Genomic DNA, 17797 nt, shown 5'->3' on the forward strand with positions numbered 1-17797 from the left:
TGATATAAACTTAAAACTTGTTCTATTGCGAAAAAACGTGTTTCTTTATCGTCAAATGGCGCTGGTTGTTATTTGTTGTCTCCTAGATCCCCCTTTGCTACGAAATCTTGGGTTTTTTCAACTTCTTGCGCATTTAACTTATTGGTAACAGCATCTAGAGTGCCATGGTCTGCTTTGTTGTTCCATGGACCTCGTTCTTCTGTCTTCTATGTTCCGGCAGTTCTTCCTGGATGGTCGCTGATGTTACGTTAGCCCTGTCACGACAGATCCAAGCCGAACTCCCTCAGCTGCCTTATCACTAGGTTTACAGTTTACAAAAATGAAAACCGGTTGTTTAGAGTCTATTGTTGAAAGTTCAAGTGTTGCTGAATACTATTGTTTATAAAGTCACTTAACAACTATGTGATTATGTGAGAAACTTAATATAGTCTATTGCATAAACCTAAATTCTGAATGTGACGGCGGGCGGCAGCGGCTTCTCAAACGCATGCGCTAAAATTTTGAATTTCGCACCAAAATTTTTTGGTTTTTCGAAAGGTTTCTTCGTTTTGTCAAATTAGGCCGTTTGTTTTTGGTTTTTTGTTGGTTTTTGTGTGGTTTTTTGTTGGGTTTTTGTGTTTTTTGCGCGGTGGCGTTTTTTGCGCGTCGCGTAGGTGGTATTCACGCGCGTCCCCGAGCCTCGCCGGCCACACTAAAGTTGGTCGGTGCAGCGCTGCAGTGGTGTCTCCCATGGTCTGGGGTTGGGGGTCCCCCTCCTCCCGATGCCCCCGACTCATCCCAATGATTCGCGTACACTTCGAATCATCAAATAATGATTTTATGTGTTTATTATAAAACTCCCGCGGGCTGTGTGCGTGCGATCGGGAAGCGCTCTGGTGGGGGTTTTTAACTGAAAATGCTTGGGTTGGGTGTTCGGGCAGTTAGAATAAACTATGCTGGTTATTAATTTCTGCAAGCTTATTGATAATATATCAATACGGATGATTTCGCATATAAATTAAGGTACATGTACGCATTACTTGCGCGTGTTCCGTGAATAGCGCGATGGTATCGGGTTCGAGTCTCGGTTCAATTGGAAGTTGTTTGTATAATGGCGAAATAACTGTTGGCAACATTGAAAAGTAATTGCTTTGAATTTGTTCCTTTGATATTTTCAAGGCAAAATTTTCAAGGCGAGAGTAAATAGGCAGTTACAGGGCAGATGTACCATCCTAGACTGCATCCCACTTAACACCAGGTGCGATTACGGTGAAAATAAGCCTGCTTTTTTATGCACAAAAAAAAGAATGAACATGAGACTTTTTTGAGTCACAGTCTACAGGTCTAGCTGATCTCAGTCAGTGTCTGAGGTAAGGGAGGGGCACGGGAGGGGTGACATTGACATAATATTGACGTAATATAGCATACAAATTTGAAGTCTCGTTAACCTATACCTATAGACTGTGACTCAAAAAAGTCTCATGTTAATTCTTTTTTTTTTATACAATAGGTCGAACGACAACACATCAAGCTAAACAATAAAGCATCTTATGTAAATTGTAATAAGTGTAAAATTTCAGCAAATCTGTACAGTATGATATGCAGTCGACTGTACTACAAACACGGGAATCAACGGTCAAGCCCAGTGGATTGTACTCGTAACAGTACTGAAAAAGGTCCATCGTTTGATTTCCATAAATGGATTCTTTTCCTCCCCACTCTTAAAGTGTGATGATTCTAGGATATTTTAATCTTCAAAAAGTTTGAGGAAATGATCTACCCTAATATTAAGGAGGATAGATGGGTGTTTGTTACTACTTCACGCAAAAAATACTGAACGGATTTTGATGAAACTTCATAATTTTTAACTAAAATAACACACAGGTTAAAGTGCAAAAGCTAACTTGCTTTAAAGAGTTTGAGCAATCAGTATTTTGTGTGTTTTATGTTTACCTATGCCTGTAACTATTGTCCTCTATCTTGTGGGCAGAAACCCTGGTGTCAAATTTTATGAGGCACCATAGCGTCGCCTTAGAGTGAAAACCTCGGGAGTGCATTTTTTCTCATATTTATGCATTTCGGTCATTCTTACAGAATAGTACTGTTCTGGATTTAAAAACGGGTTAACATATAAATTAACAAAATCATAAAAGACGCCGTACAAAAATTGTACACCACGCAGTTTTATCTTCCTCCTAAGAAATCACTTAATTAAAATCAATCACTCATCAAAGTGAGGCTACTAGACCACTTTACAGGAATTACAGTGAGGAAAACTTATTTTACACTTAAGAAGTTTTCACTCTAAGGCGTCGATAGGGCCTCCTAACATCGCTCGAAAAACTAAAGGCTCATGGCGTATAATCATCTATTTTATATCAGTCGATCTCCAGTGAAAGAGAGACACCAAAGAAAACGTGATGAAGGAATGAGAGTTCTATCTATCTATCTAATTACTAGTCTATTATCTACAATAAACCAATCCGTCTAGACATTCAATACACTAAGGCATTTCTCTGATGACTTTTGATATACAGACTTAGTCTTAATTACTCATTACAGCCCATTCACAATAGTAATTAGCACGCCATCCGACATGAGGTCAACAGTGTCTCACTTAACTTCAAAGGTTACCGGTTACCTGTAATGCTGGAATATTATGGGTTAATACAGGGTGTTACCTTCGGGAAAATTCTCACATCTTGTTCCCTCTGCGACTCTTGTAGGATTTGTCTGCAGTAGAACTTTACTACTGAATTATTAGTCAAATGGATAATATTTAAACTGTAATTCATCGTTTCAGCCACAGAAACTCCACTACTCCTTCTGCTGTCTGCTATAAACGATAGTTTAACTTTCTCCCGGGACAAACGTGACGTTCACTGGTTGGGTTTTTATTGGCGGTCAAGCTGTACATCCTGGCTACACAGGAGTTGCATCGATGGGAACGAGAGGTGGGAATAGGCCCGGCTCCGTGCTCCTTCTGCACTAGGTCTTCCCAATGATTGCAGTGGCCTGGTTCCAGCTCCTATCATAAAGTCATCTATCTGCACCTTAGTGTGGATGTCTCATGCAGTGCTTGCCGATACGTAGCCTCCATTCCAGAACCCTGCTGCCTCATCTACCATCAGTCTTGTGCCCTACCCAGCGATCAAAATTTAAACTGTCTTGATCAGCAAGAAATCAGCAATCAAAGAAGCATAAGACTGTGTCCCTTTCGATTTGTCTGTGAGTTTAAAGATTTCTAGAAGACAAAAATGATTTTACAAGTAACTTAGATTGAACATACAGGGTGTTAGGTAAATGGGTATATGAGCCGACACTAGCCCATGTTAACATGGGCATATAAATGGTATGGTGAAGTCAGAAATTTGATATCATCATTTTATTTTATTTTTTTTCATACAAAATAAATTTTATAAAATCCGATTTGTATGAAAATTCAAATAATTAAAATGAAGACATCAATTTTCTGACTTCACCATACCATTTATATTACTATGTTAACATGGGCTAGTGTCGGCTCATATACCCATTTACCTAATAACACCCTGTATACCTATTCAACTAACTTACCATCCTTTAAGATTATTAATTTAAACTAATTTTGCTCTTACCATATTGTGTCACGATTTGCTCGCAATTCCCACTCACCCTGTATACCGATACTGGAGGCATATTACAGATCATTGCTAATCTATCGCCATGCAAACGGTATTTCATTGATGAGCTTTGGGCAGTCGCAAGTTACTGTTGATTTGACACAATGTATATTTGTCACAAAAGCTTGATAAAACTCGTCACACTTTAATGTTTTTGTAGTTAATTATTTTGAACATAATTTGTACTTTTTATGTTCATGAATAACGACACATAGTAGTTCGTAGAGACGATGGCCGTTGGGGCAGAAAAGTTCTCGAGTGGCGACCACGGGCTGGAAGACGTAGCGTGGGCAGGCCTCCTACTAGGTGGACCGACGATCTGGTAAAGGTCGCGGGAAGAGCCTGGATGCGGGCAGCGCAGGACCGTGCATTGTGGAAAACCTTGGGGGAGGCCTTTGTCCAGCAGTGGACGACATTTGGCTGAAAAGAACGAATGAACGAACGAATGACGACACTTTCAATGTATAGTTAGAAAAGGTTGACATGAAAAACTGATTTGCCTAGATTGGAATCGAACCGGCGATTTTTTGCTTGCGGCATAGTGGTGCAATAATTGAGCTAGAGACAGTTATTATTTTATTAACTTAGTAACAATTTAGGCTCAGGTGCACCTCCTAACTTTTACCGTAACTAGAACGATAACTGCTGTTTTTTGTATGGAGTTTGACAGACTTTTAGACGTGCTTTAGTTGAAGTAAGATGGTGCAACTTGGTCTTGAGCTAATATTACAATAATATTGTGAAAATCGGTATCGGTACCGGAAAACGCAGCGTGGGACGTCCACCTGCAAGGTGGACCGACGACATCGTAAAGGTGGCAGGGAAGCACTGGACGCAAGCCACTACCAATCGATCAACATGGAAAGCATTGGGGGAGGCCTATATTCAGCAGTGGACGTCCTATGGCTGAAATGATGATGATGATGATGATGATTGTGAAAATCTTCGGGATATTTTAAATAGGTAAAAACGTCATTGAAGCTCATCGCTTGTTTGAACACACAATCATGACTCACAGCTTGGTACATCAAATATCAAGCCTGATTGTTAAAAATTCGTAAATTTTCATTTATCATCCAGAAGACCCGTTGACAGGCTAGACAGTTATAAAATGCAAGAGTAGTTGCACAATAAAAAACAATGGCGACTAAAGTCCTGGAATAAGCCCCATCAAAATGGATCTGTCAGTTTCCATTTAAAAGCCTCTCTGCTGCGATTTTTATACAACTATGTACATATAAAGTCTGTCTGTCGCGCTTGTGCGTCCAGTAATCCACGTTCAGGAAGCGTTCGCAAAATTCTATATGTCATTATTAACTGAACGGGCGAAAAGCCTGGGTAGGGTCGGCAGAAAAGGGAAAAGAAGGGAATAATGTTTTTATTTTGTTATTTCTGAAAGTTTCAATAAGACCTCTCATTACTCTTATCATTATTATCATGAGGTCATTTAGTCTCCACTGATAAAGCATGACTCTCTCTAGTTACCAGAGGTAGGTAATTAATGGAGAATTTGGCTTACACTCCACAAAAAGGCAAATGGAGGATTTGGCCTTCACTCTTCACGCTGGCCCCACGTGTTATCCTAATGGTATCCCTTAGTCGCATAATATGTAATTATAAAAATCAAATTGTAAATCTTTATTTACTTATTTTTATTTATAAATATAGGTAGGTACTTGCTCATTTAAAACAAATACTTGATTTTTGTGTTATTTCGATTTCGATTACATACTCATTATATTTATTATACTCACACCCTCTGCCTTACCATAGTCACAGCAGTGTACCTACTATAAGTTTCCTGTAATGCTTCTTCTTCTTTTAACCGAAGCAGTAGCAGCAGCAGCAGTAGCAGCAGCAGTAGAGAATGTACCTGTTCTTAATAAGACCTTACGTTTTACCTTTATAAATATCGGCCAGGTTTTTAGTGTTACTGAAAAAAAAAATTCTTTTTTCACTCCTTTTCTTTTCTGCTATCCGTACCTCACTTTTCAGCGTTCAAGTTAAGCCCGTGAAAATGGCGGACGTTGTAAAAATGATCAGAAATTAATAAATTTATCGCGTCTACTTACTGTGCGTGCGATCCAGCTAATCCCGATGGCTTTTAGTAAGTCTATAGTTTTGTGATTGTTAAGCTATGGTTAATTATGCTAAAAGTGGGGATTAAGTTGAAAAATTGTTAGGAGGGGAACATTAATATGTAATTATTATGACAGATTAATAAAATGTGCTTTGGATATATATTACTTTCTAGAATTACCACTTTCCACCTTCGGACTGATCATCCCTTTCCATCAGATGAGATCCTCGTTGCGAATAAAAAAAATTGCATAAAGGTAGTTTATAGAAGAAAAAGAAGAAATGTAGTTTTCTTTTTTTCTAGTAAAAAATCAATGAAGAAAACCAAATACCTATTACTAGTATTGGAATGGCATTTAATGGCAAATAAAAATACGTAAATAGAAAAATTAATCGAAGTCGTTGTAGTTTGAATCTCACCTGAGACAGTTTAGCAAAAGTTTTGTAAACTATCTCAAGATTTATTTACCGACGTTGAAGCATCATACTATTTTTATTCCATAAACAAAACAGATCAAAATTGATGACTTCCAAATAACACAGTTCAACCATACATCCATTCCAAACTCCACGCAGTTCGAAATTGTCTATGAATTATAAATCTTCGATATCGGTATAGGCTTTTCGATAAATCTTTCACCAAACCGACGATATCCTGAAGTTTAAAACTATTTTTGGCTGAAAATCACACAGCAACAGGTCTGTCTAGTCGTCTGGACTAGAGGGGTTAAGGGCAAGTTAGCCTAGACAGCTAAAAGCTGCAATTGGAGCTTAAAGCTTAGCGTAGTACTTCAGTTCGGGGAAGCCAGTCAACTGATATTTCGGACTGTCACTTTCGACTACGGTCTTACATAGCAGTTAAACCTTTTTAAATAGCAAAATTAATAATATTTGTGTATTTTAAAATTTATAAAAATACTAGCTTTTGCCCGCAGTTTCACCCGCATGAAATTTAGTTTGTCACAGTTCTTAAAAAATATAGCCTATATGTTATTCTGGGTTATAAACAATAATACTGTAAAGTTTCATCAAAATCCGTTCGGTAGGTTTTGCGTGAAAGAGTAACAAACATCCAGACATCCAAACTTTCGCATTTATAATATTAGTAGGGTTCTGGGTTATAATCAATAATACTGTAAAGTTTCATCAAAATCCGTTCAGTAGGTTTTGCGTGAAAGAGTAACAAACATCCAGACATCCAAACTTTCGCATTTATAATATTAGTAGGATTTGCTACACTAGGAATGCATGTTACATTACACCTAAAAGTAGGAAAAAATCTTGGTTTTATAGAGTTAAATTAAGTCACTCAATATTATCTTGAAAACTGTCGACTACTCAAATATATTTTAAGACCAAACGTTCTAAAAATACCTAATCAGACATTCCTTATTTTAAAGATAACGAAAATCCGTAAAAAACGTAATAAAAACTGCGCAAATAAGTGTAATTTTATTTATAAATCCAATACTTATAAGAAAAATTGACAGAATCAATGCGATTTTGGATTGATTTTTTTTTTAACCTCTTTGTTTTAGAGTTTCTTATCAAGTTATTATAAACAAACACAAGAGATTATTAGTAAAAGATAGCGTCATAAAAGTTCACTAGATAGTAAAGTAACTTAGTTAACAACAATGTTAACAGCATTATTGTGTTCCGGCAGTTACAGGTAAGATAGCCAGTTCCTCCGTGGTTGAGGATTCCGGGTGAAGCTCGCTTCCACCTTCGGCCTGATCATTACTTACCATCAGGTGAGATACAGGCCAAGAGCTTTCTCGTTGTGGATAAAAAAATCTAATACCTACTTCAGAAATAGTTCAAAAGCTCGCAAAAGCGCCCCCTTAACAGAAGCTTAGCGTAATCTCCCCAGAGTGGCAGCGATCCACGCGTCTCATTCGATACTAGTTTTACTCACAACACTCTCGTTTTTGGTGGCAAGATGGCTGACTGGTTTGGGTGAACAGAGGCATTTGTAAACAAAGATTTGTTTATGTGTATGCATCTGAAATGGTTACGATGTCCGTATCTAGGCTTTAGGGAAGGACAAGCTTAAGAAGAGGAAGCTTCATTCAAAGATCTTCTCATTTTCAAACCTCACAAGGTTTTTTATATGTATGAATTTATACAGGAATTTGATGAAGGTCGCTACCAATCGATCAACATGGAAAGCATTGGGGGAGGCCTATGTTCAGCAGTGGACGTCCTATGGCTGAGATGATGATGATGATGTTGATAAATTTACACAAATATCAAAGTAAACACTGTGGCATTTCATGTAGTTTTTATTCGTATACCTAACCTAGGTACCTACCATCATCATCATCCTAAAACTCACTCGCTCCATCTTGTATAAAAAAAAAACTTATCCCTTTTATATCGTTAAGTAGACTCTCGATTACATTAAAGAGAAACATTGGTAATATACAAAACTTCTTCTTTATCTTGCGACTTACTCGTAGTTTTAGAATAACTCGCCCAAACAACTGCACGCAGGAAAATTTAATGAAGGCTACTGACAAGTCTGACAACGCCATTCTTGTGGTGGAGTTTTGGGCCGACACTGTGTAGGTTAGTTGTCGACACGACAAGAAGAAGAAGAAGAATAACTCGCATCCTGATCAATCAGATATATTCTTAGCTTGATCTTCCTTTAGTCCAATCTGCAGGGTTCAATTGGACTCACCATGCCCTCTGAAGTGCGGAATCGTATTTCCATTCGGACAATCAGCTTTGCATCAATTAAGCAATGATCTAACTTGATCTCGCTTGTGTAATGATTTATTTGTCACACCTGGGAATAGAACCCTAAGATCTCCAGATTAGTAACTTTTTGACCACTAGACTACGGAAGTGATTCACGGCCGTATTCACAAACGATGCTTTCTTAAGTGAAGCAGCAAATCGAACGCACAACGTTGAACAGAGCTCTGTGATTGGTTCGTTTGTCACCCTGTGCGTCCACGCGCACTGTGAGACCTCATAGTAATGTTTGTGAATACGGACGTCAGACTCGCAAATGTTAGCAACAAAATGATTCTGTTAAGTACCTTATTCAATTATACAGATGGCTGTATCGTGCCAGTGTGTGCCTTATTACAAGGCGTTAAGGACTCACAGTATTGATTTTGATGACGATGACGGGGTATACGGCACAATGACCTTTTATAGACAGATCAGAGAGAAACAAAAGATATGAATTGAAGAATATAATGAGACCAGATAAAAAAGAGATGATCGTATCACACTAATGTAAGAAAGATGAATGATTTGTATTTTTGTAAGTTTGTATTGAAAAAGCTCCGAAACTACTGGACTAATTTCAAAAATTCTTACACCATTGGAATCCTACATTATTTCTGATGAATATAGGTAATATGAGTTTTCCGGCTCAGCTAGTATTGTATATGTCAACGTGAAATTGTGAACTCTGTCAATATAAAATATAACGCGTTAGATTGTAAACTAACAGTGGGTTAGGTTAGGTTAGATTGTAATTTAACTACGTCAGATTATAATCTGACAGAATTCACAATTTTACGGTGACATCTATAAAGAAGGTAAAAAATAGAAAACTGTTGACAAGCGTTTTTTAAATGGAGTCGATTTGGAGATTCAAATGTGGATGCTGTAATTTCTTGAACAGATAGGAACGTTTTTTAAAAACGTTATCTGTAGATAAAAGGTAAGAACGTAATGGTGAAAGGACTTCTCTTTGATAATCTGTCTGCAACATCTTCTGTTGTAGATTCATGAAGTAATTATTGACCAGAAGGTGTTTTAAAGATCTATAGCGTTATTGAATACTTTCCTACTCACAATCCGACAGACTTTTACAGTCATCAGCTCAGACGATACACCTTTCTGCAGCAAAAACATCCCTATTGAAACTACTATAAGATACCACAGTAGCTGTGGATGTTTACTGTACTGTCATTTTTAGAAAATAGTATGGTTATATCGCTTTTCTTAATTCAGTACTTTTGAAATAGATTTTTTCAGTAGCCACATTGTTTTTGGAGTTCATCTTATGCTATCTTAGTTGATGCAGACCAACTGCTACTTTATTAACTAGCTTTAACCACTCCTGATGATGAGCACCTGTATTATTTGCTGTATATTTTTAATTAATGACCGACCCTCCATCGAAAATGAGGTCTCATTTTGTACGTTAAAATCATTTACATTTACTTCGTTGCTGCTTCAATATAGCGTAATAACAGGCAATTCGTGGTAAAATACCTAGTATTAATCATGGCTATAGCGAGTGGGGTGAATGCCTAGACTATAGGGTTTGGTATACCTAGGTTTTGCTTGTTGTCCCTTTCTGACTTTGCGCAGACTCGGCGTCATCGTCATTGCCCCCTGAAGGGGTGGCCCCCACATCAATACACTGCAAACACGGTTTGTAGATAAAATAAACGCATACAAATGTATACGCGACCACCCACACGAGCGTGGCGTGCACACTAAGGCTATTTTATACAAAATTGAGATAATTACATTAACTCAATACATATATAGCTCGCACGTTTCAGTGCGCGTATCTCCACTGATGTATATGTTATGGAGGAGGTAGGAGGTCCTCAAAAATGAAATTTCACGGGGATTTTTCAGCCGTTTTCAGGCCGTCGCAGTTAATGGCTGTCTGATTGGACGGACCAATAGTCGCTTTTACCGATATTGCCTTTCGGGTTTCAGTTGATATATGACTGGAATTTTTCGGTGCCCGCTCCCAGTTGCGCTCGCTGATAGAAAAACTGATAGATTGTAGATATTGCTTTTGGATTGATGGTCTGTTTGCAATTGGCCTATGAATATTGGATACTTTGATGAAACAAACTGAAATTTTTGTTTGCTAAAACTGATTTTTGATGCAGTTTTTAGTCAGTTCTATAATTGCTTTTATTGCAAATATGATTGGAAACCACAAAATTTTAATGAACTAGTTCATCTTTACTTTGTCTAATGAATTATTAAAATTAACTAGCTTAATTATTTACCCTTTCATTTTAAACATCAGTCATTTCCCTGTGTCGTCTGGAGTTCGCTTCCTATCGACGAGAGCGCCTAATTTGTGTTACGCTCTTTTGTGTGATGTACAATAAAGACCAAAAACGTACATCTATACCAGTGGTTCCCAAACTTGTTTTGTCTACTGCCCACTTTGAGAATAATTTTTTTTTAGCGCCCCCATTTGTAGTCGAGGGTCGAGTGCTCAGTCGGTGTCTAAGAGTCCTCCTAGTAAATGACGCCTCCCAAGCCTCTACACAACGTCCCGATTTTTTTTCTGGGTCTCTTACCGCCCCCCTTTAAGCCTGCAGCGCCCACAAGGGGGCGTTATCGCCCACTTTGGGACAGACTGATCTACTCGTATACTTACAAACTTTAGAATTTAACATACTAAGTATATTAAGGGTGGATTCGACCAAACAAGAGTAAATATTAATCTCAGAATAAATCGTCAGTTATTCAACATTTTGACATATTTCTCATACTGAAACTGTCAACGTCAATGTTATACCAGGAGTTATTCTCGGATAATAGTACAGATTTTAATAGAGCGCAAAAAAAATGTATTAGAGCTATAGCTGGGATATCATCCGACAAATCGTGTAGATTCTTATTTCTAGAGTTTGGTTTGTTACCATTACCGTCTTTGTATATTTTAGAAATATGTACTTTTGTCAAAAAACATTTTACATTGTTCAAAAGAGTCTGCGATATAAATTTGCGAACCCGTAGAGACCCAGATAGACTTGTTCTGGAAGTCATACCTAGATCTGAGAAATATAACCGAAATTGTGTAGCAATGTGTGTTAGAATATATTATAATAAAATACCAAAAAGTATAAAAACATTAAATTCTAGCCAATTTTCAAATAAACTGCGTGGATGGCTTAAAAGTAAAAACTATTATAGTGTCACAGAGTTCCTTAATGACCGAGAGTTTTGAATATAATGATTATGTAACAATATTTAGCACTAATGTATGTACCTTTAACATGACTGGGTTTTTTGGCCCAAAATTAATATTTGCATGCTTCGTGTAAGCAAAACATGACTGAACATTTTTCTGTGTATCATCTGTATATACCGTGTTTTAAGCAAATAAATGTATTCTTATTCTTATTCTTATAAAAGTTTGGTCGTATTGTTAGTGCTGTGCGAACCTCTTACTAGCATACGCAGGCGAAGTCTGGGATGAGGCCTAGTTTATTTACAACCATGAAGTAGCAAATTTGCAACGGCATCTACACTTGGCGGATCGGGCTTGCCTTAACCGAGGTGACCACAGGCTGTAAGTAGGTACTAGGTAGATATGTTTTGGCTAAATAGTTAAGTATTGATTGCATGCGCGTTAGGTCAGGTTTCCACCATGGCGGAGCGGAGAAGTTTTTTCAATAACCAATCGTATTTCCTGGTTTCCTGTGTGCTTACCATAGACTTACGTACACTTACCTAGGTGTTGCACCATTCGTAAAAACGTTACATTGCATAGAAATGCTCGAGAAAATGCTCTAGTCCCCCTAGCGGCTACTTTCAAAAAACTTCAAAGTTTTTTTTGATGCACTCGCTAGCGGGCACACCTAACGTAAACTCATGGTAAGCACACAGGAAACCAGGAAATCTGATGTTTATTCAAAACACTTCTCCTCTCCGCTCCGCCTTGGTGGAAAACGGGTCTTAGAACTAAAGCACACGATGCGTTGCGGCGCCGCACCGCAAAGATTTCGCCGTATCGCGCGACGCGGCGCCGCCGCACCGCTCGTGTGCCCGCCACAGATATTTCTATGTAAGACGACGCAGCGACACCGCTCCGACGTAGCAACCTAGCAACACATCGTGTGCTTTGATTCTTAGAACTCTGTTGTGATACCGTCACTTCTTCTCAGCACCAGCCCATATGTTGTCCCGAAGTGGTGGTAGGGCAAGCTATATTTAGGACGTGTTTATGTGCCCTGGAAAGGGCCTATTTACCTACTGAATAAACTATTTGATTTGATTTGATAGTAGATCATAGCTGTGTGATCCTTTGTTATAATATGTGATAGGAAATACTGTCGACCGTTTAGTGTAGTGGTTCGCGTAACTGGACTATGCTAGAGGTCCCAGGTTCGACTCCACAAAATGCAAACATTTGTGTGCATGAACATTATATTTGTTTTCAATGGTCTGGGTGTCTACTACGTGTAATTAATTATGTATGTAGGTATTTACGAAAAACAAGTATTTTTATACCTATTCTGTTATCCATAGTACAAGTACAAGCTTTGCTTAGTTTGGCACTGGATAAAAATATTTATTTATTTATTGCGGTGATAACATTTAATTTAAACCTTCTAAAATTCTAATTTTCTGTTTGGCCCAAAGGCTATGGTTGTAAATTAATAAAATTGCTCGTATTTATCATTAATAATATAATAAATAATTTCAATAACAAAAAAAAATTATAAAGTATTGGATATCAACGGACGTCAGATCCGGCAACTCGTTCCGTCAATTCATTCACTCATTCTAGTTCTATTACTCACTCGATCGTTCACTTTATTGTAGTTCGAGCACCGGACAGTCAGTCGCTATTCAACTTCCGCCGCGAACGGACGTCTCGAGGAAAGTTTGTGAAGTGTTTTAAAGTGTTTGGTGGTGGTGGTGGCGCTCGAGCAAACCCTGGTTAGTGATTTTTTTAATTTATATTAACATAAAATAAGGAATCGTCTCTACGAATATTGGTAATTCTTTAATTTTTACGTGATTTATTGTGTTAAGTTACGATGCAGATAAGTGTGCGTTACAGTTTTGGAGTTTCGCACAAAGAATACTGACCGCCTTGATTTCAAACGGTTGCGATCCTTTTCCAGGTTGATGCTATGACCCTTAAACTCCTGTATACCCTCTAATCCATTCCCGTATATTTTCTTCCGATATATTGATATAAACGCCTGGAATATTGTACCGGCCGCAGCCATAGCCGAAGGACGAGATTCCCACCACCCGGCCCCGAGACACTGCTGCTCCTCCACTGTCTCCCTGGAGGACAGAATTGAGTCTATGGTTAAGCAGGCATAACTTTTGCCCACGGTTTGCGCCAAATTCATCATCAATTCAGCCATGGGACGTCCACTGCTGAACATAGGCCTCCGCTCCCCCAATGATTTCCATAATGCTCGGATGGTAGCGGCCTGCATCCAGCGCCTTCTTAGAGGTAAGACGGGCAGTTTCTTTATACTTGATGATTCCGGGAGAAGCTCGTTTCCATCTTCAGCCAATCCTCATTTTCCATCAAGCTAAATGCAGGCCCTTGCTTCCCCGTTGTGGTTAAAAAAGAGTATTCACTACTTTTTATGCAGCACAAATCAGTTATTAGACTGCAATCACACTACACACACCTGATGTTAAGTGAGATGGTAAATACTTACCATGTAATGTAGATGCTTGACTAATCACTCTCCTCTTGAAGAGGCCTGGATTTTCATATAAATATTGTGTGTAAATATCTTGACTGTGTTGATGTGCCTGTGACCGCCGTATAGAATAAAATCTTTTACCTGACAAGCATCCCTGCCCATCCCTCCAGCGCAGAACATCCTAGCAGTCAGGGTGTGGTTGTACCACTTCTTGTCCACCTTCTGACACCTGCTCATTTGCACTCGGTAGAGCTTGACTTGGTGTAAGACGTCTGTGTAGTCTGACTAAAAATAAAGAAAAGAAATTAATAAATAGGCCTCTTTTACCATACTCATCATCATCAGTTCATTTAGTCTCCACTGCAGAAGTTCTCTATTTACCAAAAAATACCTTACGATTTCTATTATTCAATGATCAATATGATTTACGATTTCTATCAATCATTTCATAATATCCGATATTAATTTAGCGATTATAATATTTTTTAATCTTAGATACAGATCGAAAATTACTTATATTACTCATTATCTTCTTCGCTATAAGTAGATAAAAATAATTAGGAACAGATAAGTATACTCGTATTAAGGTGATTTAACTCTACATTATGTGTCTCATCTGATCATCGAAGCTACATCATTAAAGTCAAGAGTTTTTCTCTCTCCCCCTTCATCCTCCCTTTCCCCCTTTACTGGGCTACCAACTGAGCCTTGGTGTAAGTAACATCCCACCAAAAACATTCTGTAAAAAACTAGCCAAGTCTCGATGGAGCTGCTTGTTTATCTCTAAAAAGTAATGAAATCTAGACAAAGTCGTGCCAAGTCTATGGTTCCTTACTGCGATTTCTTTATTATTATAGTTAATGTTGTGTGACTTGGCCGTTGAAGGGTGACAAAACCAGGTGCTCCATGACACCATTGCACCAATCAGTTGCCTGAACCGCTACCCACTGACGATGGAAAATTGCCACTTGGAAAACGTTGATTCAACAATAACCAGTCAATTGTAGGTTCAGTAAAGCTGCGTATTTATAATGTATGATTATCTTAATAAAGATTGTTCAACGGCCAAGTCACACAACATTAACTATAATAATAAAGAAATCGCAGTAAGGAACCATAGACTTGGCACGACTTTGTCTAGATTTCATTACTTTTTAGAGATAAACAAGCAGCTCCATCGAGACTTGGCTAGTTTTTTACAGAATGTTTTTGGTGGGATTTCACTTCTTTTTGTGGAACGTGGCAAAATTATTTAACGTCGTCGTTTATCAACATTTTTTTACGATATTAAACACAAATAAACTCAACGACCTTTAAAATGGACAACGAATCAGATTGTTTTTAATTATAACATAACCTAAGCGAACCTTACAGTATAATAAACGAAATCAACGAAATGCAAATTACACAACATTCAACTTAATCGACGACTTTCTCTAGAAAGGAAAAAAATCTGGACACCGCTTGCTAGTGCTAGCGCCATCTAGCGGTGAGCGATACAGGCGAACACCACGGGGCCGGAGTAGTATTGATTATGAATGTGGTTACTCCAGATCTTCGATTTTCCTAGTTTTTATAGTTTTCCCTTTATGTGGCCATTAAACCCTAACTCTGTACCAAATTTCAGCCCTCTGAGTTAATGGGAAGTACTAGTTCTATTTTGATGATCATCAGTGAGTGAGTGAGTGAGTGAGTGTCGTAAATGCGAAACTTTGCTTTCGCTTAACTTCGGAACTCAATGACCTACAGACTTGAAATTTTGGATTTAAAGTATGTGATTATAGCTTACTAGATAACGAAAATTTCTGCGTTCTGGTCTTATCCAGAGGTTCTCAAATAGGGGCCTGAAAATGCGGCGAAATGGTTCCAGTAAAGGATGGTACGGCAGTGTCTGCTTCGCGCTCGACTTGGCGGGGGCACTGCCGTGCCCCCAGATACTTTAATAATAATTAACCTTGGTAAAAACTTACTTTTTCCCTCGGATACCCCCATCCCGCCACCAAAATATGTCTACCATGTTCACTTCCAATATCTATAGCTTTGACTTTCCTATTAAAGTTAACATTTCCATACAATCTCAGCAACTGAACGTCGTAGTCGTACTCGTGATTCTGCTTGAAGTTTGGATGACTTTGGTGGGAGAGAATCTTGATTTTTAATCCATTGAAACGATGTCTGCTGCCAACCCTGATGTAGTTTTCTTCTGTACTGAAAAAGGTGAAGTAATTGTTTTTCTTTTTTACATAAAACTGTATTAAAATTCAACACCTGCCTGCATGTAAGAATATTGTTCTTACACGTCTCAGTATTATAATGTCACAGTAAATAGTAAATTGGAAAGGGTCGTGTTTCTCTACGAGACCAATTTTATTCCTCTCTTTCCCGCCACTGCACATCTTTTATTGCCAGGATCGTGGTGGTAGGGCTTAGTTAGTTAGTTTTGCTGAGCAATCGAATCCCTCTCTTAGCCTCTTGATTGGGCCATTGTGTGCGGGTTTTAGGGCTTGTTGTTCTAAGTTCACTTGACTAGCTACCACCATATTACCCAAGTCTTTCGCCATAACAACAATGTTAACAGCATTATTGTGTTGCAGGCAGTTGGAGGTAAGATAGCCAGTCCATCTGTAGTTTAGGACTCTAGCTGAAGCTCGCTTCCACCTTCGGCCTGATCATCACTTTCCATCAGGTGAGATGCAGGCCAAGAGCTTTCTCGTTGTGGATAAAAAAGACTAAATGAACTGGTGATGATGTAAAAATGGCATTTACCCACAGTGTGCTGACGTCATCGCCCACACTGCATGGATCATCACCCCCCCGCAGATGTCTCCGTAGTTCACCTGGAACGGAGCGTCCTCTATCCTGATTCTATGGCCTCCTAGTATTCTGATAGTAACGAATAAATAATAACTATTTTAAAAACTACATTAATACACAGTCTAAAGGTCGACAGTAGTGTCGGAGCTGTGCTGTGGCTTCACTTTGGGTGTGACGGTACTCCGTCACAATAAGAAATATTCTTTCATACATTAGCAATGCCTAACAATCGACCTTTTTCCAAACGTTATTGAATACAAACATTGGGAAAATTGGACCGACGACCTGACAAGGTAGCAGGAAAGCGCTGGATGCCGGCCGCTACCTACCGTGCGATGTGGAAGTCATTGGGGGAGGCCTATGTTTAGCAGTGGACGTCCTGTGGCTGAAATGATGATGATGATGATTGATTGATTAAATTCCATCTAAGTAGGTAATTGCAGCTCGTATAAAGAAAGTAGGAAAAAATATCAACCTCACCATCTCATCCACTGGACGTCCGCTGCTGAATATAGGCCTCCCCAATAGGCCTTTTTAATGTCGATGTGTATCATTTAGTACCAAATAAATATTTTTCTTGCTTTCAATAATTTCCAGATATGCTGGTTGGTAGCGGCCTACATCCAGCGCCTTTATGCACCTTTGCTTTTAAAAAACTGTATTTTTTAGAACACGATGACAAAATCACTTTACTAACCCATGAACAACGTATTGTTGTGAAATCAGTTCGAATATGCACCAGAAGCGAGTTATCGCCATGGAAAATAAAAGTACATTTTATTACTATAAATAATACAAAAAGAGTGGATATCGTAAGGTTACTAGAAATTGTAACGTGAACTAGTAAAAAACTGT

At 38.4% G+C, this 17797-nt stretch overlaps 1 protein-coding gene across 1 annotated transcript; it reads right to left on the minus strand.

The window, feature by feature from the left end:
• Nucleotides 1–13598: 13598 nt before the first annotated feature.
• On the minus strand, nt 13599–17701 carry LOC114351498 (trypsin-7-like). Its single transcript, XM_028302742.1, has 5 exons — nt 17640–17701; nt 16895–17011; nt 16099–16336; nt 14270–14413; nt 13599–13751 (listed from the first exon to the last, which is right to left on the minus strand). Exons 1-5 carry the CDS (start codon nt 17699–17701, stop codon nt 13599–13601), a joined length of 714 nt encoding a protein of 237 aa, XP_028158543.1.
• Between the last annotated feature and the right edge of the window lie 96 nt (nt 17702–17797).

Source organism: Ostrinia furnacalis, unplaced genomic scaffold, assembly GCF_004193835.3.
Source record: "Ostrinia furnacalis isolate ACB-3 unplaced genomic scaffold, ASM419383v2 OfSCF1159, whole genome shotgun sequence".
In the NCBI taxonomy this organism is placed as follows: Eukaryota; Metazoa; Arthropoda; class Insecta; order Lepidoptera; family Crambidae; genus Ostrinia; species Ostrinia furnacalis.

Excerpts from the sequence above, each read along its gene's own strand:
- LOC114351498 (XM_028302742.1), bottom strand. The coding sequence starts at position 17,701 with ATGGCGATAACTCGCTTCTGGTGCATATTCGAACTGATTTCACAACAA. Across the intron at positions 17,012-17,639 it reads CAACAATACGTTGTTCATGG|AATACTAGGAGGCCATAGAA; the intron begins GTTAGTAAAGTG and ends CGTTACTATCAG. Across the intron at positions 14,414-16,098 it reads GGGGGTATCCGAGGGAAAAA|TCAGACTACACAGACGTCTT; the intron begins GTAAGTTTTTAC and ends CTTTATTTTTAG.